At 36.9% G+C, this 24325-nt stretch overlaps 3 protein-coding genes across 3 annotated transcripts; all 3 read right to left on the bottom strand.

Moving 5' to 3' along the window:
* Window positions 1–4744: 4744 nt before the first annotated feature.
* LOC112091477 lies at window positions 4745–8975 on the bottom strand. Its single transcript, XM_024165217.1, has 2 exons — window positions 8847–8975; window positions 4745–8704 (listed from the first exon to the last, which is right to left on the bottom strand). The coding sequence occupies exon 2, from the start codon at window positions 8667–8669 to the stop codon at window positions 7797–7799; it is 873 nt and encodes a 290-aa protein (XP_024020985.1). The 5' UTR covers window positions 8670–8704; window positions 8847–8975; the 3' UTR covers window positions 4745–7796.
* Window positions 8976–9747: 772 nt separating this feature from the next.
* Window positions 9748–11166, bottom strand: LOC21405030 (coumaroyl-CoA:anthocyanidin 3-O-glucoside-6''-O-coumaroyltransferase 1). The gene has a single exon (XM_010097549.1). The coding sequence runs from the start codon at window positions 11164–11166 to the stop codon at window positions 9748–9750; it is 1419 nt and encodes a 472-aa protein (XP_010095851.1).
* An 11841-nt stretch (window positions 11167–23007) lies between these two features.
* On the bottom strand, window positions 23008–24297 carry LOC21405029 (coumaroyl-CoA:anthocyanidin 3-O-glucoside-6''-O-coumaroyltransferase 1). Its single transcript, XM_010097548.1, has one exon. The coding sequence runs from the start codon at window positions 24295–24297 to the stop codon at window positions 23008–23010; it is 1290 nt and encodes a 429-aa protein (XP_010095850.1).
* Between the last annotated feature and the right edge of the window lie 28 nt (window positions 24298–24325).

The following is a 24325-nucleotide window of genomic DNA, read 5'->3' as shown; positions in this document are numbered from 1 at the left end:
TTTATTTTGAGATACGAAACACTATAAACACGGAATGTATAAATCCTTTCTGCTATTTGTATGCAAGTTTTCTCATACACGCGTATGAAATTGATTTCCTCACACTAAACTCACAACAGTTATAAGTTATTAATGCATTAGGCGAAAAAAAAAAGGTTAATACATTGATTTTACAGAGGTAGATGAATCGTCATTCATATCGTATGTTGGGGGACTTCTAAATAATCATAGGGAAGTGATGTGAATTGGATTTAAGTAAAGAAAGTGGTTACGTGGAATCCCCATTTTCTGTCATATTTCCTGGAGATAGTCTATAAGTCAGGCGATAGTATCATATCATAGCTAGGTTGTTTGCAACGGTTGGGAGATGATAGACTATTAGAAGTATTCTTCAAGCATGAAATTGAAATCAAAGCTTTTTCCAAAATCAAGGATCTATTGTGCCCACAATGAAATATTTCTTTTAAAAAAAAAAAAAAATTAAACATGATTTTATGCAGGTTACTTTGGTTTTGTCTATTATCAATGAATTTAAATATCTGAACTTTCTTATGAAATAAATTGAACATTTGGTGTCTCTTTTTGCAAGAGATGGTGGGAGGGACGTTAATTTACTAATTTTTTTTATTACTTAACTACTAATATTTTAACATTAACCAGATTACTTTCAATGATGCATCTTTTTCGCTATAATAAGTCCTTCTGCTCCTTTGGCATTGCATTCAAGAAGCAGATAATCTAGATTCTGGGACAATGGAAAACACTGTTCTTTTCGATGATTCGAGTTTAGAATTCGAGTTTTGCTACAGTAAAAAGCTCTCAGAAACAGTTACATCTAATTTTTTTACTACAGTAAAAAACTCTCACACAACATCACATCTCAACTCGAATTAAAAACTCAAATTAGCGAACCGAACGGATGATTCTCAAAACTTTCAATGTTCCATATAGTCTCTAAGGCGCCTCGAATTGTTGAAGTGTAATGGTCTCTTCCCATTCTTGGTTGGATTAAACTTAATACTGATGGTGCTGCGAATGGATCGCCAGGGCTTGCGGGTTGTGGTGGTATTTTCAAAACTTATCGGGGCTTTTGTAAGGGATGCTTTGCCAAGCCTCTGGGCATTATATATGCTTATGAAGCTGAGCTAGCAGGGGTAATTACTGCAGTTCATTATGCCCAAAAATATGATTGGGATTGTCTTTGGTTCGAATGTGATTCTATGTATGTTGTCAATCTGCTCAAAATCAGAAGTCTTCATGTTCCTTGGAAGTTTTTAGCTGGGTGGAAGCGGGCTATTCAATTTCTCAATAGGAAGATGTATTGTGTTTCTCATATCTTCAGGGAAAGAAATCATGTCGCAAACAGGCTTGCTACTAATGTTGTTCACTTTGAAGATGAAGCATGGTGGTTTACAGTTCTAGGTTTCTGCATGGCGGGTATGGCTAAGGACATAGCCGGATTTTCCAAATATCGTTTTTATGATTAGTTTTTGTTTTTATCATTTGTTAAGCCGACTGTCTTTAGTAATTAGTAATTATGTACTCATTTTCCCTTTAATCTTTTTCCCAATGGGTTTTGGCTAGAGGGTCTTTATCGAGGCATAATTAGGGTCTTTAATAAAATAGTGTATTCATTATTTATGTGTATGTATTATTGAATAATTTATGAATATCATTCATGCGACTTTAATATTGTATAAAAGTGTTATATACGAGAGGATAATATTTAAGGATAATAATCGAAATAATATTCGTAATGAATTTAATTAAAGTTACGGAATCTTTAATTAGAACATTACTAATACAAGTCATTCTCATTAAGAATGGGATGATGTTATCCGCATTATCAACATAGAGGGATATTAAATGTGTATTATGCATAATAAGATTATGTAAAAGTGAGACATAAACACAATTTAATTTTATGATAATTTTCGTTAACTATAGAAAATCAAATTTGAGTTTACAGATAGTCATATATGGAATGATTTTAATCTTGAGTTATTAGTAGACTCATGTTTATGGATTTATGTTTTTTTATTTACTCAGTACGAATTTTGAGATCCTAAATCCTATTTCTAGTATTTTAGAAACTTGATGAAATGGATAGCCGAGAATGTTTACATACGAGATGGAATCCATTCATTCTTCTTTGAAGAAGTAGATAAATAATTCCCTTGAGGGTTGATTCAATACTTAAATAAGTAACGAGATCATATTCATGAATGTGTTTTATGAATATATTATTCATTAGAGAATCAATAGTACTCAAGGATAAATATATAATTAGAGAGGTTAATAGATTTTACCTAGCTCTAATTATGAATTATTTATGGAGGATTGATTTGACTATATCGAATGGACACTTTAAGTTCTTAGAAGTAAATTATGTCTATAATTTCAAGAGTGCAATTCAAAGTGTTTAGTGTAGTAGCTTTTAGAATTAATATAATTAATTAATTAATTGAAGAGTTTAATTAATTATTAATTTTATTGGAGCTCAAAATTATAGGTCCATGAGTTCCTACATCATCCTTGTAATATTTACAAGACAAGATCGAAATAAATAATGTGATTATTTAATTAAATTAATTTTAGAACATGTTGTGGTAGGACCACAGGAGGTCACACGCCCAAGCACAGGGAGGTGCAGGGGGTGCGTGACACAGGTATAATCCCACAGGGGGCGCGTGCTCTCCAAGATATCCGGTTTACTTGTTTGACAAGCTTTCCAATCAAATTCAAAAGGAAAGTGAAGTATGACTTTATTTAGATTTGAATTTGAGCTAAAATTAGAAGCTGGATAAAGGAGGAGTTTTCTCTCTCTTGCTGCATCTTTGCACTAGCTGGCCATATAGTAGAAGGAAAGAAAAGAATTTTGTATCCAAAATTAAATGAAAAACTGTGTTTTAATGAGATTAAAATATAACAGTAACTAATTTTTCTATTATTTTGTCTTCAAGTTAAAACAAAACGATTCTCCTAGTGTTCTATAAATAGGAGAAAGTAGAAAATAGGAGTAGAAAATTTTTTGCTCTTAAAATTCCTAAAGTAGCCAAATCTTAGAGAAAGAAAAAGAGAAGAAAAGTCCTTCTAATTCCCAATTTTTTCACATACATGTGTTGACGGTGAAGAGACACAAATTAACGAGTGATCTAATCCGTTAGTTCTTTATTAGGGCCCACACTCTAGGTCTTCAAAAATTTAAAGGACTAGACGGGAAAGATTCGGATTTTCTGAGCAAGTTTAGAGCTTGGACTGTTTGTGGTCAAAGACCTCAAGTTATCCGCTTGATCGATAGTTGGGTATCTATGTATATAAATTAATATGATTAATTTATTATTGCATAAATTAATATAATCCAAAGTGTATTTAAAAATTTTATAAAAATTTTTGTTATACATGATTCACACAATTACGCTTCCGCACTTGAAAACGTTTTGAAAAGTAACAGTTGGGATGTATGTGAAAGCTCTGATATCAGTTATCTCCTCTTTTAGTTTATTAAAAAAATTAAATAAAATGTGATTGAGGGACCAAATTTGAAACGTCAACAGAGTTCCTGAGGAAAATATTCTATAATTTTCGGCACAAGAACTAATTACAGGAAGAGGAGAAAGTTCATAATCTTCTGATGAATTTAAGTCTATAAGAAAAGTCATATAAACACCTATTAGAAAAGTCATGAACTCTCACTTTAATTCAGAAAGGTTTCATCTCTTGATTAATCAATAGGATTTATACATAATGAATTATTAAACCCTAATATTACAATTTACATTACGTAACTATTTCGTTTTGGGGATGGATACATATTTAACTACATCCACGTATAAAAAATTCTTACATATATATAATTACGTCTCAGTAGAACCAAGAAAATATTGCGATTAACTTCATCATGGTGACTGGTCACATATTCTACGGGCTTGTATAATATATCTACATTGTACGCATTTATATATATATATATATATATATATATATAATTTCTCTATCTTTCTTTTAAAAAAAGAAACTTACATATTTCTAGCAAATAAATCTTTCGTAGAATCTGGATATATTAAAGTCAATAGTACTTTTGATGGTGAATTTGCCAATAAAATAATGATGAATTTCTTTATAAAAAACGTATAAGTCTCATTAAAAATTTTATTTAAGATTCGGTATTTTACCCCACAATAATTACTAAGAAAATATTGGCTTAACTTTGTCATGGTCACATATTCCATGGGCTTGGCTAATTCAAATGTGCAGAGTGCTCAGTCTCAAGATCAGATAAGTGCATTTAGATCTTTCGGTGCTTGTGCTGTTTGGCCCTTATTAACGTGGGCCCTTGGCGAGTTTGTTATTTTGCAAACCGCAATTAGCATCCATCATTCCTTCTTAAACTCAGACTTTCCTTTGGTCAATACGATCGATCCGCAATAAAATAAGCGAATAACCCTACCCAACCATTTTTTTTATTTATTTTTTTGGCTGGATTAAATATAACTAACTTAACTGTTCATGTAAGTGTCATGCATGAAGCGTTTGCTCAATTATGAATTATTTATAAATGATTAATCTGACTATATCGAATGAACACTTTAAATTCTTAGAAGTAAATTATGTCTATAATTTCGAGAGTACAATTCAAAGTATTTAGTAGAGTAACTTTTAAAACTAATAAAATTAATTAATTAATTAAAGAGTTTAATTAATTATTAATTTTATTATAGCTTGAAATTATAGGTCCATAAATCCTTATATCGTCATTGCAATATTTACAAGACGAGATAAATTATTGGGATATAATATCACTCGAAATAAATAATGTAATTATTTAATTAAATTAATTTTAGAACACGTTGTGGTAGGACCATAGGAGGTCACACGCCCAAGCACAGGGAAGTGCGGGTGATACACCGTGCTATGGCTCAGAGTGGTGCTGTTGAGGGCAAAATGTTGCTTCCAAAAGCGACTCAAGAAGACGGGGTCACGGTCCGAGATAATAGAGCAGGGAAAACCATGGAGTTTGACCACAATATTGACAAACAGCTCAGCAGTTTTCAAGGCCGTGAAGTGGGGCGGAAGGGCGCCAAAATGAGCCGATTTCGTTAAACGATCCATAACTACCAAAATCACAGTGAACCCGCAGGCAAGCAGAAGACCTGTAATAAAGTCCATCGTGACTTCTTCCCAAACTAGGCAGGGAATCATCAGGGGTTGACGGAGATCAGTTGGCGGTTGAGTAGAGTGTTTAATTTGTTGGCAAACCAGGTAAGCCGAAACAAATTATTCCACATCCCGCCGCATCTGTGGCCAGTATAAGGTCGAGGACAGACGAACCAAGGTACACTTGATGCCAACATGACCGGCCAGCGGTGTAGCATGGAATTCCTAGAGCATCACTGATTTGAGGATGGAATTGGGATTGATATAATACCGGTTGCAAAAGAGAAGGAATCCACCGTGCACCGAGTAAGGAGACGGCAAGGAACCCTCAATAACTTTCTTGTGAAGGCAGGACCATATCAGGAAGGGTGGCATCCTCGGCGCGAAGGGTGGATAAGAGATCGAACGAGGGCTAGCTGGCCAAAAGGAGACACGCTGCTAGAACATCGAAGGTGTCAGTCGAACTGTCCTTATGCACACGAGACAGGGCATCTACGGCTTGATTAGTACGGCCTGGTTTGTATTCTATCCAAAAATGATAGCCCAACAATTTACGGACGTAGACCTACTGATCCGGAGTTTAAATAACCAATTGAAGAAGCTCCTTGATGCTCTTGTGGTCGGTCTGAATAATGAAAAGCCTGTCGAGGAGGTACTGGCGCAATTTTTGGACATCCTTGGCAATAACATGCAACTCTTTAAGGTAAGTGGAGGAAGCGCGGAGTTTGAGTCCCAACTTTTTGCTAAAGTAGGAGATGGGGTGTCCCTCTTGCAACAGAACTGCTCTAATACCAACATTCAATGCAACGGTCTCAATGACGAAGTCCAAATTGAAATTTGGTAGCAGCAAAATCGGGGCTTCTACCATGGCTTGTTTGAGTGCCTCAAAGGCAGCAGTGGACGTTGGCATCCAAGTGAAAGCATCTTTGCACAAAAGATCGGTCAGAGGGGCAGCAATGGAGGCATAGCCCCGAATGAAACATTTGTAGTACACCGTGGGACCCAAAAAACCGCGGAGGTGCTTCACATTCTTTTGTTGAGGCCAACGCACCATAACTTCAATCTTTTGAGGATATGCTTGTACACTGTAAGAGGAGACAACATGGGCCAAGTATTCAATGCGGTCTTGGCAGAAAAGGCATTTGGAAAGCTTGACAAAGGAATCGTACGATTGTAGGCAAGCAAGGACCTGTTCTAAGTGGCCGGCATGCTCAATCAAATTGGCACTGTAAACCAAAATGTTGTAAAAAAAAGTGATCATAAACTTTCGTAAGAACAAAGCAAATATTTGATTCATTGTAGCTTGGAATGTCGACGGCGCGTTCGTTAAACCTAATGGCATAACAAGAAATTCATAGTGGCCCTCATGGCTCCAAAATGCTATTTTGTACGTGTAACATGCATACATTCGGATTTGATGATAACCAGCCCTTAAATCTAACTTGCTAAAAACAATCGCATCCCCAAGTTCATCAAGTAGCTCATCTATTGTGGGGATGGGAAACTTGTCCTTAATTGTAGCCGCATTCAATGCTTGATAATCTACACAAAACTGATAAGAACCGTCCTTCTTCCGTACCAACAAAACTGGGGAAGAAAAAGGACTGGTGCTGGGTCGAATGATGCCCTGTCAAGCATCTCACGAATGAGCTTCTCCATCTTCATTTTTTGAAAATGTGGGTACCGATACGGTTGAGCGTTGATGGGTCTAGTGTTTGGGAGCAAATGAATTTTATGGTCAATGAGGCGGTAAGGAGGTAACCCGGTGGGTTGGAGGAATAAAGGTTTGTAACGGTGAAGTGTGGTGGCAATAGCTCCAGGCAGTGAACTAGGAAACTTAACCTGTGAAGAGACTTCCCCTGTTTCTCTAGTCCAAGAGTCCTCCTCTGGCAACGAGTGTAGCTCAAACAAACTGTGCACAATAGCACTATGCATCAAAACTTGAAACTGATGCAGAGTAATCAAACTCGAGGTATTGGTGAAATCATCCCGCAGTATCACCAGTTTGCCATCCTAACAGAACTCCATGGACAGAGCTGAATAATCATGAGAGACCCGTCTGAGGCGTTGCAGCCGTTGAATATCAAGCACCACATCAGGTCCTTCAATCAGTAACACAAAGAGGTCTAGCACAAATGCATACCCTTGAAGAGTCAAGGTCACGTTAAACAAACTGGCACAGAAGAAAGTCACCATTGCCAATGTAGACCTTGAAATTGGATGTGGGCTGAATAGTGAGGCCAAGACGTTCAGCCAAAGCCGGTTTGATGAAATTATGTGTACTGCCGCTGTCAGTAAGGTCCTGAAACTGATGAGAGCCTATTTCGCCAATCGAGCGAAGTGAGCGAGGGTTAACTTGGCCCGCCAAAGCATTTAAGCTGGAAATATCACTCGTGACAACCTCCTTTGCGGGCTCTGGTGGTAAGGGTTCTTTAAGCTGTTCAGCCTCAGAATCGTCGGTCCCGAGTAAGACCAAATACTTACTACGACAGCGATGATTAGGGCCATATTTCTGGTCACAATTATATCATAGACCCTTCTCTCATTTCTCCCGTAATTCAGCTGGGGATGACCGCCGAACTGGGAGGGGTGGTGTGGGTAACAGGGGTGGCAATGAGGCTTGTTTGGTTAGGGTAGTACTAGGGCGAAGGGTATGGCATTGCAGGGGCCGTATTGGTGGAATGGACATGGTTTTTTGTGTATGGGTGGGAAGGTGGGTTATTAGGCGTGGTAGGAGGAGGAAGTGGACTGGTATATGGTGACCATTTTGTCCAAGAACGACTATTGTGTTTGGTGTCCTCCGATCGAGCCTCATAAGCTCGAGCCAGAGCAAAGGCTTCCATCAGTGAGGTCGGACGGGAAAACAACAACTCCTGGCGGAGATCCAGTTTTAAACCCGTGATGAAGAAACTAATCAACAAGGGCTCAGAAATTCGAGTTACCTTATTCATCAAATCCTCAAAAGCAGATTGAAAATCGGCCACAGTAGTAGTTTGGGTCAATTTAGAGAGATTACCTTGATGGTCCTCGTACATCGAAGCGCCAAATTGATGCCGCAGATTAGTCAAGAAATCCTTCCACGTGGCTAACAGGTTGTTAGCCTTCATCCATTGATACCAAGCAGCTGCTCTACCTTCCATTTGGAAAGAGACAATCCGCAGGCGAAGAGACGCGGGTGTACCATGGAAATCGAAGAACTCCTCAATTCTAAAGATCCACCCATTAGGATCCGATCCATCGAACTTAGGGACCTCTATTTTCATGGATCGTAGGGCCGGAGAAATCTCAGTACCGCCGGAAAATACTTCCGAAGAGGTTGGTGCTCTGGGCGGTTTGCCTGAAGAACTGGGGGCGACCTCCAGCGAGCCATGGATTTGCGAGCGTAACTCCTCCAACCGAGAATCCATAGTCGCCATGTATTGCTGCAAGGTTTGATGAAGAGACATTGTTTGACCTTTGAACTGAATTTGGAGTGCCTTGACCGCTGCAACCACGTCGGAATCGGCCATCATCAAAGCCAATAAAAGCACCAATGATACGGTCTTGCCTGCAACAAGGAAAAGAATATTATAAATTTCACTCTTTAAGCGAGTGCCAGCTCTGGGGAACAAAATCAAAAGGAAAGAAGCAGAGGAAGAAAGCATAGAGAAGATTAAAGAATAATGAGATTCAGCAATTTCATTGAATACCGGAAATTCTCAAGAACAAAGCAATATATCCTCTTGGATGAGGAATTGCAAAAAATGAGGCAACCGCCTAACAGAATGGCAAAATACAAGCCTAAGAAGGAAAAAAGCAATAATCAAAACATAGAGGTATTCTCAACAATCTCGAGGATTCATCCTCCCACACACTACAGTGACCAGCCACGTATCTATGGCTTCTTCAGGTTTCATAATCCTTTAGCCATGCTGGAGGCTTCCTAATTCCTCTTGGGCCATCCTTAGGCTGCTCATGTTGGGCTAATTTGCACTGGGCTCTGCCGCAACTTGCCCCAAAGAAATGGGCAAGGACGCTCCAGTAATTTCATGTCTCAAAATTATTTTAATAACATACTCTCACTATAATTTATAAAAAAAAATGTTAAAAACACAAAAATGAAGATATTCATCAGCCGGCCAATAAGGACCAAAAAAAAAAAAAAAACGAAACAACAACAACAATAATGCTACAAAGAAGGCAAACGAAAATAATAAGAAATAAACACTACCGGTTGAAACCTTACTGGTTTCATTTATACAACTTGAAATCCTTTCCCTTTCAAACTCAAAAAACATAAACATTTTTCATTTTAGAATCAATATCATGTCTTTTTTTTTTTTTTTTGGGCAGGTTATTGGGTTGTGCCAATTATTCTTAAGACCTTGAAACCACAATCACCATTACTTAAGTACATGATTATTGATTTTCTCTCCGATCGAGAGCTTGACAACAGTGAGAAACTAAACCAAAGCAAACCATACATATTCTTATTACAGCCATTTTTTGCTCTCGCGCCATATATCATCAATCATCAACATCACGAAACATCAATTGCAAGAACCTGCCTCACCCATGCTAAGTCAAACCACTGAAAACTGAATAACGAACCTAAATCGATTCAGCAAGCTTTTCTTTCAACAGAGCACTGAAACAACTCATTTGATCTCTACTTAGTGTAACACTAAGTTCCACCCCACCTTTCTCGTCCCTACTCTCAACAAGACCGATGGCATTTGATTCCTCAATGTGGACAAACTCGACATTTTTAGGCTTCCCCCACCCAAAATCCACCTCATAAAAACCCAATTTCGTCGAGCCCGAAACGCTGACATATTTCCCTTGTTTCGTTATTTCATCGTGCTTCTCAAACAACTTTTCAAACTCTTTTAAAGCTTCGCCCTCCAATCTCCCAACTTCCCTCCCTATGGCCTTCGCAGCCGCGACGACACCATTGTCTCCCAACAGCACCTTCCTCTTCACCGGTGCGAAACACACCGTCAGGCAATTTCCAAAGTAAGTCATCGGTAATGGAAACACGAGGCGGCTTCGACAATCCGCTACGAAGATGAAGTGGTGAGGCTCATCATCATCTTCGTCGACTCTCGAATCATTTCTCTCTCCGATTTCTTTTGATTTGGCTAAGCAAACCCACAATAACGCACAAGAAGCGACAAAGGACGATACATGAAACGGTGTGGATTTTTCGTCTTTGGCCAAATTATTTGTCACCCAACGCTTAAGTCTATCCATCTGTACTTGGCTAAGAACAAAAGTGGCACGAACCTTATCAGCAAGACAATCAAGGACTGGTTCTGCATCCACATGATCCTCCGACGTCGATGCGCAACTCCACCACGATTTCAAGAACGTGAGGTCCACGCCATCCGGGTCCTTGATCGCCGCCCTGTCGTGAGACGGCAGCCGTGGATTAGCGTGAATATCTCCTCCGCTCTTGGAAACCGACGCCCAGAATTTCATGAAGTGTTCAAACGACCTCCCGTCAGAGGCGACATGGCAGACCCGGAAGCCAATGCAGATCCCGGAGTTAGGAAAGACGGTGATTTGCAAGGCCATGACAGGGCCCACACGTGAGCCGGCTTCCACACTTGGCGGAGCCAGCTTGGGGACGAACGGGTGAAGAGTTCCGACGGGTTGCGGGTACTGATTCGCCAAGAGAAGGTTGAAGTCTGCGGAGGACTCGGCGACAGTGAGAGAGACGGAGGAGTCGCCGTCGGTGAAGAGCATGTGGGGCTTCGCCGGCGGCGGAGGGGATACCAAGTTGGCGGCCAAGGGGAAGAAGTGTTGGAGAGTTAGGGAGAGAGAGTGTTTCAGAGTGGGAAGGATGGTTTCGAAGAAGTGGTGGATGGGGTGAGGAAATTCGTAGAAGAAGAGGCTTTTCATGTGGCCAACAAAAAGCCATGGCAAGTCGAAGTAAGTGAGAGGAAGAGATGTTGAAGGGACTGATCCTGTCGGTGGAGAGACCTTGCATTGCTCGATCACCTTCACTTCCCTTTTTGGCAATGCCATTAGCGATGGTTTGGATGCAAAGAGAGAAATTCCGGTTGATTAATGCTCAAATATTGAGAAAGACGTTCTTTTTTGCCGTGTGTGTAGATATACATACACACATATATGTATAGATAATAATGACGATGCGTGTATTACATGAAAATCAATTAATTAGAGATCATCTGATCCACGAGTATACATAATATATTTTTTTTTTTGAAATGACTGTTAATTGAATGCACAACATAACGTGGAAAGAGAAACTCCAATGTTTGGCTACTTTTCATATAATTTTTAAATAACAGTTGTTTTCAAATGTTGAATTAGTTTTTAATGCTCAGATTTGTGCAGAATTTGTATTAAAAAATTATAGTGCGCCACAAAAATTACTCATGCTACAGAGTTGATCGTTAAAAATATTGTTTGTCAATATGGGTGGCTCATCTGATCCACTATGAACGATTACATTACTACTTTTAATCAGATAGTAACGGATTTGTTCAATTTAGATTAAACTTTTAAAGATAAAAATTTAGTTGTAATGTTATTGTCATTTTTTTTATGAGTTTGAATATTTAAAAACTACTTTACTTCATAGTAAAAGAAGTGTATCTTATTGTAATTTGTGTTGCTTTGTACAATAATGAATTAAAAAGAAAAAATAAGAAAGAATGCAGGAACGTGGAGATGAATGATGAAAGAGAAAAGGGTCGACCCTGGAGATATGAGATATTCGAAGCAATTACTCACTTCCCAAAAAGCCAAATGACGAACTTTAAACAAAGAAATAATGGAAGAGCATATACAATCAAGATACTACACCGAATCTCCTACAATCAAGGTAATGCACGTAATCTCCTACAATTGATTCACAGATAATATATATTGAAGGAAAGGATATTTACGTATCCTTAATAGAGCACTCTCCAGAAAATGTGATTGTCAAAGGAAAAGAAGGGTGGACTTAGAGAGCTCTCTTGAGATTTATGCGGACAGCAAATGAAAGAAACGGAGAGAGAGAGAGAGAGAGAGAATGGAGTGGAGTGGGTTTGCATGATAAGAATTGCGAAAGAGCTGTCTGTCTAGGGATTTGGCAGCTTCTGCCGTCCTTTTCCTTTTCATTCTCCGTTTTTCCCTCAGAAGTGCTGATTATTGGAAAAGTGCCTTCTTTCTGGAGCATTTCTTCCCTACTTCCGTTTGCTTCCTAATTCTGCTACTCGCCTCCTCATGCCAAGTAATTTCCATCTGTTTTTTTCAAGGGAAAAAAAGTCGAACCAACCCTTGTATGTGGTGGGTCTAGCATTTTGAAAATAATTGGAACGGACCCGCAACATCGTCAATAATTTAATCACCTATTAAAGTCTCCGCTTGCTTATAAAAAATAAATTAAAAAAAATTCACTTATTAGAGTCAAAATTTTGTGCTATTTCCCTATTTCTTAGGTTAGGAATACAGCTAGGTTTCACGAGTATATATCATTTCTCTTGATTACAGACTATTGTAATTGTTTCGAATCAGTTATTTGTTTCTTCATTTTCTTAATGCACGTACAAATTAACAATCTACTACTATGTTTCTTATGTTGAATTCACTTTTGCTATTAGGTTATTCCATACGTCGTAGGCAACAAAGATTAGTGAAGATTGGGTCTCGTTCTTTTAACAACTCAAATCACAACTCAATTTTGTTTGTAACAGCGCTATTTCTTATAAAAATTTAAATTCAACTATTTTGTTACAGTATTTTTTTCACATAAACAACTAAAATTCTCAATTTGAGTTCTCAACTCTGAATTTCTAATCCTCTCTCTATCCTAATCAACTTGGCTAATATATATAGGACCAATGCATGAATAGTTACTCTTGACAATGTATTGGGAACAATTAGAAGAATTCTTATGGAAGCCTATTATGCCCCATTTAGATTATGGTACCAGAGATTTTGTCATACGAAAAGATACATGAAGGAATAAGATTTGGGACACCTGCGGATCATGAGTCATAGGTTAGGTTTTTGCTTCTTCTTTTTTTTCCTCTTGGCATTTGGTCAGCGTCAGACAAGAGGTTGTGCATGCTTTTTTTTTTTTTTTTGTTTCGTCCTTGACAGGCTAACTCAGTCCACTTCCTATGAATTGGCTTCAGACGATCATATAAAGTAATTTAATTGCTCAGAGAAACACAGAAAGAGAGAGAGAGGGAGAGAACGCTAGATTTAAATCTGTCACATGCAATTTCTCAAGCCTAGCTACAAACTGGGTTTTTGCGTTTTTAGGAGAGGGACAGTCTATTTGTATTTACTTGATATATATGAAGAAAAGAGATCATCAAGGATTAATGATATACAAATTTCAAATTAGAAATGGATTCAGTTTGTCTCTTAGCAAGTGCTAAAGCAATCCAATCATACCAAGGTTGAGACCGGTTGTTTATTCTGTAATGCATATTTTTAAATGTTAGATATTTTTAAAATCAGCAATAATAAAAAAAAATGTCTTTAAGATAGGGTCTCACATTAATAATGTAGGCTTTTGATCGTTTGATTTGATCAAAATTACATTTAAATTGAAAAGTATTCCGAACAGAAAATCTGATAGCCTCTGACGCCCCACACCATTGCGGCAGGAGGGGGTTTGCCCATCAGCCTACTTTGGCAAGAGGTGGCAGGAGCGCAACGATCTAGCCCAAACCTACTTAAACTAAGGGCTTGGCCCGGTCTGAAGGAAGAAGAAAGTAGACCCTGTAGAGAAGCGGATAGGAGGGGTAGCCTATAGACTCAAGCGATCAGCTCGGGATTAAAAAAATAAGGTAATTTATTTTTTCAATCCTATCTTAAAAATCTCTATAAAAAATTTATACTAAACTAACAAATTTCATATTGATGTGAAGGTTTAAAATAGAGTTCTAATGGTGCAAGTTTTTTTTTTTTTTTTTTTTAGAATATTCATGTTTATTATATATATATATATATAATGTATATGTTTTTATGAAAAGAGACTAATTAGCATCGTTAAGGAGGTTCCACACCAACGACGACACAATATAGGGAGTTCAACAGATACCTTGAGACAGAATTCTCGGTGATAGATGGTGCTGATAATGATGACAATTTCAAAATTTTGGCATGGTGGAGGTTACAAGGTGTAAGATTTCCAATACTTTCAATATTAGCACGTGATATCTAGACTATTCCAGTATCAACAGTGTCTTCAGAGTCTGCCTTTAGCACAACTGGGAGGATAATTGAAGAACGAAGGACTTCGTTGACTCCAGAAATGGTTGAGGTGCTAATATGTCTAAAAGATTGGGAAAATGCTTCTTTGCGAATGCAACACACAGCCGAAGACAGCGATTTAATGGATCAATTTCAAAACTTATACATTGACGATGACGCTTCTGATGCGGGGAGTACGGTAGCAGGCAGTTAGATATTTTTGTTTCTTAATATAAATTGTAACTGTAAAAATAATACTGCCCTCTTTTTTCCTTACCAAGGTTTTATCCCAATGGGTTTTTCTTGGTAAGGTTTTTAATGAGGTAGTTATAAATACATAAATAAAGTCTTATTTCATTAAAATTTTACAATATTCACTATTTATTATAAATTTCGTTATATTTTTTTTTAATATTTTATAAATCATGCTCGGGCCGGGCCGATTCGGGCCGGCCCAGCCGGAAATAGCCCGGCCCGCCCCTCGGCCCGTCAGGCCTTAGGGCCGGGCTGGGCCTATATAAAATTATTTAGGGCCGGGCCGGCCCGGCCTGAACTACCCTTTCGGGCCGCCGGGCCGGGCGGTCTGAATTTTCATCTTTGCCCCCAATCTTCTTTCTAAATAAAGATGCGACTATGAACTTGGGTCCGTCTGCGGGTCTTAGTCCATACTAATATAGTTTACAACATGGGCTGCTACCAGTAACTCTGTTTAAGTCCAACATATCCCACCGAAATACTTAAACCTATAGGTTAGCCAGGTCCGGCCGGTAGTAAATCACGGGCTATGACGGTCCATCTAGAGTCATCTCTTAAAAAACGCATTTTTGTAAAATATATATTTTTAGATGTACGTATAATTTGTCCTTAGATAATATATTTATAATGTTTAGAAATATACATATTTATTATATATAAGTTTGAAATGCTTCTGCGAAAGTGGAGTTACGGGATCTTAGGTGTCAAAGCGTGGATTTCATATAGTGTAAAAAAAAGAAAAAGAAAAAAAGAGGTGCTATATTTGAAATGTACGAAATAATTTGGACATTTGTTATACTTTGAGTGATAGTAATACATTGTAACTATTAACGTATTTGTTTTTCATTTTGTTTTTTTTTTGTTTGTTTGTTTGATTTTTATTTTTTATTTTGCAATCTTAAAAGCATTTTATGTTTAATTATCATGACTTACTCATCTTTTATTTCAAAATTTTTTTATTGAATTTTCCTTCGAAAACTTTTTCATGTGAAAGTTATAAAATAATATGTTTCTTTTTATAATTTCTTTTGGCTATTTAGATTCTTTTATACTTACAAACTTGATTAGCAATTCTAAATAGATGTTTAAGGTGGTAAAAAAGGAAAAAAGAGGAAAGTGAAAGAGATTAAGGGTTAGTGAAGTGAGATATTATGTTACTCATCCAGGCTAATGGCACGGCCCACCCAGTCCACACAAAAATAGCTTGTGGTGCGGGCTTGGCTAAGAAGTTGTCTATCATGGCCTTGCTTGGCCAATGTTGAGTTGGACCGGACTAAACCGACCAACGATTCGTGTGGGCCTAAAGAGAATTGACCGAATTGTTCAACGTTTGAACTACACTAAAATACTACTTCAAAAATAAAGGAGAATTGTACTACAACACAATAAAGCAACATAAAGCAGCCCCAATGAGATAGAACTTTCTAATAAAGCTAGCATATTTGTGAGAATTATTCCAGAAAGATTAAAAACAAAAATCTTTTCTTGAGAAATTTGATGATATGGGATGAGGTCCAAAATTGGGAATGAGTTCATATGCCTCTTTTTCTATCCCATTATGTGTCCTCCTAATAATAACATATCACGTCATGACTTTTTAATTGACGTGATAAGAATCTTTTAATTAACGTGACATTTTAATTGACGTGTCACAATATTATTGGAGGGACATGAAAGGGGACATAGGAGTTTGTTCCCCAAAATTCAGGGAAGTTGATTCTTAATTATTAATTTGTAAGGAAAAACTGCCAAGTGGAGAACAAAATGTTTAATAAAAAATAACAATAAGCGAACAACAATTGGTTTGAACTATTGAACTTAAGGAGGTTTAATTTAATTTGAACAAGAAATCTAATTCGAGCGATGTGTTTACTAAACACAAATTTAAACTTAATTCAATCATTATGTGTATTTGCGTAAGCTATCAGATGGTACTTTTATTTACTTACTCTTGCATGTTAATGATATGCTAATCGCATCGAATAGCCAAACATAAATAGATAAATTGAAGGCTCAGCTGAATCAAGAGTTCGAGATGAAGCATTTAGGTGACCTAAGAAGATTCTCAAAATGAAGATAGACCGGGACAGATCGAGAGGCAAGCTGTGTTTGACTCAGAAGCAATATCTGAAGAAGGTACTAGAACGTTTTGGTATGAACGAGAACTCAAAACCTATAAGTACCCCGCTTGCTCCTCATTTGAAGCTTTGTGCCTAGTTATCTCCCAAGACTAATGCAAAACATGAATATATGGAAAAAGTTATGTATGCTAATGTGGTAGGTAGCTTGATGTACGTAATGGTGTGTACGATGCCTGATATTTCACAACCAGCTAGAGTTGTGAGCAGGTATATGCATGACCCTGGCAAAGTTCCTTGGCAAGCTGTGAAATGGATTCTACGGTATTTAAAAAACACCGTAGATGTTGGTTTGGTGTTCGAGCGGGAAAAATCACTTGGTCAAGTTGTAGTTGGCTATTGTGATTCTAACTACGTAGGTGATTTAGATGAGCGACGGTCTACTATTAGCTACTTGTTCACTTTAGTCAAGGTGCCAATCAGTTGGAAGTCTACCTTGCAGTCATCAGTAGCTTTGTCTATGACAGAGGCAGAGTACATGGCTATTACAGAAGTTGTTAAGGAAGCAATTTGTCTTTAAGGGTTGCTTGAAGACTTGGAAGTTGGTTGGAAGCACATTATGGTGCATTGTGTCAGTCAGAGTGCTATTCACTTAGCGAAGAATCAAGTCTACCATCCAAGGATGAAACACATTGACGTTCGCTACCAATTTATGCTGGAAATTCTCGAAGAAGGTAAGTTACTCCTTCAAAAGGTTTCGACAGCAGAGAATCCTACAGATATGATGACCAAGGTGTTGGCATCAGCCAAGTTTAAACAATGTTTGGACTTGATCAATATCCTGCATATTTGAGTTGGCACCGGGAGGCGCGTTTGAAAGCTCTATTTGAAGGACACTTATTTGACAATTTTGCCAAGGTGGAGATTTGTTAGTCAATATGGGTGGCTCATCGTAAAAAATATGGGCTGCACACTTATGTTGAAAACCAAAAGAGAAAGGCAGAAAGGGAGAAGAAAAAAGAGAAAGTACCGGTGCTGACTTTAGGAAGTGAACCCAACTGTTTACAGCTGGTTCACACGTAGATGAGGGGGAGGAAGAGGCTATAAATACATGCCTCCCCTCATTTTTTTGCATCCCAAAAACTGAGAGCTTCTCACCTTTGTAAATTTGTATAAATTTTTTTTAGATTTCCAATTTATGAGCTTTTGTAATTTCTGCCTAATTTGTAATCTTTCTTCCCTTTACCAAATAGAGTGATCCACTGTGTCCGGTGACGTACACAATATTTGGCCGAGCTCCGTTATCAATTATGGTGTTCTTTTATTTATTTTCAGTAATCAATAGTTATTCGGTCAGGTTTGTTCGCTACGTATAGTACTGTTCATCTATATAACATTATTCACTCGTATGGTACTATTCACAAGTAATGTCGGTGAAGTTGTTTTTAAGTGAGAAATACCTGATTTTCTCAATAAATACAATCCCCATTGGTGTAGCAAAATAGCTTGCTCCACCGTAAGGAATCCCGAGCTAACATACATAATGAAAAAACAGTTCCACCCATACTGCTAAAATAAGACATAATTTGTTTAGGATTAATGGATTTAAGGAAAAGAACAACCAAGACCGAAAAAAACCCCAATCTGACATGTAGCATTAAAACAATAGAACAGGACGTGAACGACCTGTAACAATACATGACCTGAACAACACAAAGCATGACCTAAAACAAATGGAACTAAATGATAAAACAACTAAAATGACAAGTCGTGTGGATCTTGCATCACAAAGTAAATATGAAAACAAAGGGAGAGATAAGGCTACGCTGATTATGACTCAGTTTTAAACTATATTGAATGAATAATCCAGGTGCTCAACAGATTTCAAAATACTAGTAAACAATATGCACAATCCTATTTACTGATTCTGTGTTTTATTAATGAATTCGTGTCATAATTAAAATCATAATTTATAACTCATTATAATATTTAAAAAAAAATACACATAAATCAAGAATAATTATAAATATTATACAACATTACATTACTGTAGCAAAATCCGTTTTTTAGGGGTGACAAAGGCGTTTCGCGGAAACTTTCGAACCACCCTTTTTTCTTGTACCTTTAATGCTGACGTGAGCGTGAGAAAGATAGGGAAAAAAATCTTCCCTTCTATTATTCGTTAAGACCGCCGCGTGTCAAGTTTTAATTGGGTGTGTCGTACTAATGATCCACATGTCGACGTGGGAATAGTTGGAACTTTTTAGTTGCCACTAGTTAGCATGGAATTTGCTGATAGAAACGAGCTCATGTAGAGTAAGCCACAGCAAAATAAATGCAGATGGACGGTGGATGACACAACAACCAAGTGTCACATTTTCATTCGCTACTGTAGGATCACGGCAGGGTCCACTGACACGAAAAGGTTGGCGTGCCTGATGCTGGACGCGCCTCTGTCTGGGCCGTGTGTTCACTCGTACATCATGACCATTGAGAATCTCAATTAATGGTCGAAATCATTTGCGATTTAATTTTTTATTATTTTTTATTATATTTATTTAATCATGGTCTGATTTTGTCCCTTTCAACATGTTTTGCGCTAAATTTTTGATACTACTCACATAAAAATGTTATAGATAATTTGAATAAAATAAAATAATACAAAAATACATTAAAAGAAAGTAAAAATGCACCAAATTTAATTAAAAAAATTAAAAAAATTAAACAAAATAATAAAACTAATTTAAGACATAACAAAATGAGTTAAAATCTTAAGAACTAGAGCGGTTTTTGTATAAAATGAGTTGTAAAATAACTCTATTTATAGTGTTATCAGACGTTTCCTCTCTTTTTTTCCATTATTTCACCTTTCTCTTAGGTTTTTTTTTTCTGTTTTTTCTTCTATTTTTATTGCCACCCACATTTTTTCTTTTTGAATATGCACGCGCGTGCATCTAACTAGTAGAGATAAAAGGGATTGCACAAATTATCAAAAAAACAAAAAAAGGGATTGCACAAATTATCAAAAAAAAAAAAAGAAGAGAGAGATTGCACATAACGGTATCGTACTCAATCTTCACTAAACGACAATATAAAAATTAAAGGGTTGTTCTTTTGAAGTGTTACTTGAGTGTAGTTTTTTAATTGAATTTGAGTTATAACTTGAGTTTAAAGTTATAATTTGAATAAAGTTAAATAAAGTTAAAACTTAAAAGAACGTGAATTTAAATAAAGTTGTAATTTAAATTTAAATTTTTTTTAAATTTTACTGTAAAAGAACAACTCCTAAATAAAGTAGTAACGACGATTCGTATAAGAAAACAAACCAAATTATAACAGAAGCTGTAGACGTAAAACAGCTATGCCCCCTGCATAGTACGTTGGACAGATATACTAAAAGCGGAGATCAGTTCGTAAACATCTTCATAAAACCCTTCTCCAGAACACCATTTTAAAAAGAGAAGGAAGTCTATGTTTATGATGCAATTTATCAGACTCTTCTTATCTTTTAATTTAATGTCTAGTTATTTTCTTTTGGAAAGATTTCTTATGATTTGTTTTTAAGTGGACTACTCGCGTTAGTAAATCAAAATTTTGTCAAGAGTCCTAGAGGAGCTTTTATTTATTTATTTATTTATAACTTACAGTTAAGCGCGAGTTGCGGATTTATAAGTTGCTAATTCTCTTTAAAACCTCATTAATTATTCCTTAATGTCTGTTTATTTGAGGGTTACTGACAAGTTTGTTAAGTAGATGTCCTAAGTCTCCATAATTATAATTGACTATCGTTATTTTAACAGTAAGATATTAATTTGATAAAATACCCTTAAAATGGAGCACATTTTATTTCTACCCCTTAATGTTAGCCCATATTTTTGTATCTTTTTGACTAAAACTAGTCAAGGGATGGAGTTTTTAAAAAGAGCTGCTTTTAGTAAGTTAGATACTTAAACATGTAGAATATGTAATTTTCTCGAATTTTTTGTTGTTGTTGTAATAAATTAAGTAATTGATTAAAAAATTATTTTAATTAATAAATTTAAATTTCTATCACATATTAATGAATAAACATGAATAAAAACATAACTATTAAAAACTCAATATTCATCATATATTCACATATCTTTATTCCATAACATTTTTCTTTTTAAAAAAAAAAAATCTTAACTCTAGCAATCTGTACCCATATCAACACCTAGAACCTAGTTGTTGAACCAGCGCTCATCATTTTTTTTTCTAAATTTTAATTTTTATGGATGTTTATTATGTTGTTTCGGTAAGGATGCTTTTTAAGTTTTTGTTTGGCCATATTTTTTTCAAAATTATTGATCACTGATTTAATGGAGGCTCCAATTAGGCAGATTTGGGTCCCTATTACTTAGTGGTAATGGATTTTAAAGCAAGAAATGTATGGAATTGTAATCATGCCATTGTGCAATCATGGATGACATGTCCAAGACATCGTCGACAGTTCCATGATATTATCTATATTTTGAAGTCTCGACATGAATATAGGAGGAATTAAGACATTCTTCTTAGCGTGTCTATAAAATATCAGCAATATCCAAAAAAAATCGGTAAAATCAGTGAATATCCATAAATATTTAGGATATTTTTTGAAATATCCACAAAATGTCCAAAAACCTTGAGAAATTTTTTTTAATAAAAATCAATTTTATAGCACATTTTTTCATATTTTTTTTATAAAAAATGTGACAACGTGGTTTAAATAAATAGAAAATATTAAAACTTAATTAGTTTTTTTTAAAAAAATTACTTTTTAAGTAAACCATTTATAAAAAGACGCGGTATAACTCAATTGAGTCAAACTGGAGAGAATTTTATAGTCTTGAGTTTTGATTCCATGAGCTTAGGAACTAAGCAAAGTTCATATGGCTATCCATATAGTTCTCACATGGGATCTGCTTCAGAAGTACAAAACCAAGATGGTTTTTATGATATATTAGTGTATCCTCCACCATAGATATCAGTGTTGAAGTATAATAACACATCCCTGAAGACTAGTCATCAAGTTCGATAAACCAACAGTGTCCAATTTATGGGTTAAAAATGGAAAGAGATCAAGAAACATACATATGGCACATCAACAACTACATCTAGAATTATTTAAGGATAATTTCTTGGTAAATGTATTGTTTAGATCAAGATCATAACCTACTTAATACTTTCTTACCTGCTAGAAACTCGTTTTGGTACTGAAAGCACTTTAAATTTGTGTGTATTCTATTATGTTTGGTAGTTAATTTCTATGTAGTATATTGAATTATTGTGCCTTGTTAATTATATTTGAATCATAATCCATATATCATTATGATAATTTCTTACTATACTATTCAACATAACTCTCATATTCTAATAAAAAGCGTATTATTTTTGTTATTAAAGTAGTTTAAATTAAATAATATTAATTGTTTTAGCATTTTGTAAAGTTTCAATAAAAAATTTTAAATTTTTTTCAAAATATTTACTTTTTCTCAAAATATCCGTGGACACGACATCCACATTTCCGTCAACATTATTCCTAAATTAAAAAACCTCGACAACACCATCAACACCGACATTTTCATCTATGTGTGCAACAAATAATAATTTCGGACAATCTTCCCACTGGGTGATATTTACATTCATAGCTTCTGTTTCATAAATGCACGCGTCCTATCTGCTACGAGGGTCTAGTGGAGAGTTCTTGGTCCTGGCAATTGCTTTTGATCTCCAGCTCTCAAAGACCAAGATTTGGGTCCCCGTAATATCTCATTCTAAATCACCAACAACCTCTCTCTTCTGTTTGTCTCTATTTTGTCTCTGCAATTTTCTTTTAGGGTTTTTTTTTTTTTTTTTTTTTTTTGTTGGTTAAATTTTCTCCCAACAGCTCCTACCTCTTCACTGATGCAAAACACCCCGTCAAGCAATTTCCAACATAGATTGCTGGTAATGGAAACTTAAATACAATACAATATAATACAAGCTTCCATACATAACCAAAGTGTCTTAGATAATACGCTAGGAAGGGAATACAATATAATACAAGCTTTCCATACATGACCAAAGTGGCTTAGATAATACGCTACGAAGGGAAAAAGAAAAAAAAAATACTTATAGTTCAGAATTAACAATATACTAACAAGCTCTAAATGCAAAAGGAGGAGGGAAAAAAAAAAAAAAAAAAAAAAAAAAAAGAAGCACTGCATACATTTTTTGACGAACGTACTAACAAGCTAACGTCACCAATATACTAACAAGCTCTAACGTCATCGATGCTAACTCCAACCATTGACAACTGCATGAGAGCTGGAACCTAAATAAATTGAGAAAGCATTTCTTCAAAGATAGCACTGAAACGAGTCATTCGATTTCTACTTAGTGCAAAACTAAATTCGACCCCACCTTTCTCGTCCCTGCTCTCAACAAGAGAGATGGCATTTGATTCCTCAATATGGACCAAATTGCACTTTTTAGGCTTCCCCCATCCAAAATCCGCCTCATAAACACTTAAATTTGTTGAGCCCTCAACGGCGAAATGTTTCCCCCGTTTCGTTGCTTCTCCGTGCTTCACAAACCACTCGTCAAACTCTTTCAGAGCTTCGCTCTTCAATCTCCCAACTTCCTTCCCTATGGCCTTCGCAGCGGCGACGACGCCTTTTTCCCCTGACAGCTCCTTCTTCGTCACCGGTACGAAACACATCCTCAAGCAATTTCCAAAGTAGGTCGTTGGTAATGGAAACTCGAGTCGGCTTCGACAATCCGCTCCAAAGATAATATAGTAAGGCTCATCATCTTCATTGACACTGGAATTGTTTCTCTCTGTGATTTCTTCTGATTTGGCTAAGCAAAACCATATTAACGCAGAAGAAACGACAAAGGACGATACATTAAACGGCGTGGAGTTTTCATCCTTGGCTAATTGATTTCTGACCAAACGTTTTAGTCTCTCAATTTGTGCTTGGCTCAGAACAAACGTGGCACGAACGTAATCAGCACGACAATCAACGACTGGTCGTGCGTCCTCACGATCCTCCAGCGTCGATGCCCAACTCCACCATCTTTCCAAGAACTTGAGCTCAACGGCATCTGGGTCCTTGATCGCCGCCCTGTCGTGAGACGGCAGCTGTAAACCGGGACCAAAATCTCCTCCGCTCTTACAAACCAGCGCCCAGGATTTCATGAAGTTGTCAAACGACCTCCCGTCGGCTGCCACATGGCAGAACCGAAAGCCAATGCAGATCCCGGAGTTTGGAAAAACGGTGACTTGCAAAGCCATGAGAGGGCCCACACGTGAGCCGCCCTCCGCCCGTGTTGGTGCCTGCAGCTTGGGGATGAACGGGTGTAGCTCTCCAACGGGTCGCGGATGGTTCCCCAAGAAAAAGTCGAAGTAGGCAGCGGACTCGACGACAGTGAAAGAGACAGAGGACTCGCCGTCGGTGAAGAGAATGTGGGGCTTTGCCGGCGGCGGAGGGCATACGAGGTTGGCGGCGAAGGGGAAGAAGTGTTGGAGAGTTAGGGAGAGAGAGTGCTTGAGAGTGAGAAGTACGGTTTTTAAGAAGTGGTGGGTCGAGTGAGGAAATTCGTAGACGTAGACGCTTTGCATGTGGCCGCAAAAAAGCCATGGCACGTCG

The sequence above is a fragment of the Morus notabilis genome, unplaced genomic scaffold (genome assembly GCF_000414095.1).
Source record: "Morus notabilis unplaced genomic scaffold, ASM41409v2 Scaffold19, whole genome shotgun sequence".
Classification (NCBI taxonomy): domain Eukaryota; kingdom Viridiplantae; phylum Streptophyta; class Magnoliopsida; order Rosales; family Moraceae; genus Morus; species Morus notabilis.
This window is presented reverse-complemented; position numbering and strand designations above follow the sequence as displayed.

Excerpts from the sequence above, each read along its gene's own strand:
- LOC112091477 (XM_024165217.1), bottom strand. The coding sequence starts at position 8,669 with ATGATGGCCGATTCCGACGTGGTTGCAGCGGTCAAGGCACTCCAAATT.
- LOC21405030 (XM_010097549.1), bottom strand. The coding sequence starts at position 11,166 with ATGGCATTGCCAAAAAGGGAAGTGAAGGTGATCGAGCAATGCAAGGTC.
- LOC21405029 (XM_010097548.1), bottom strand. The coding sequence starts at position 24,297 with ATGCAAAGCGTCTACGTCTACGAATTTCCTCACTCGACCCACCACTTC.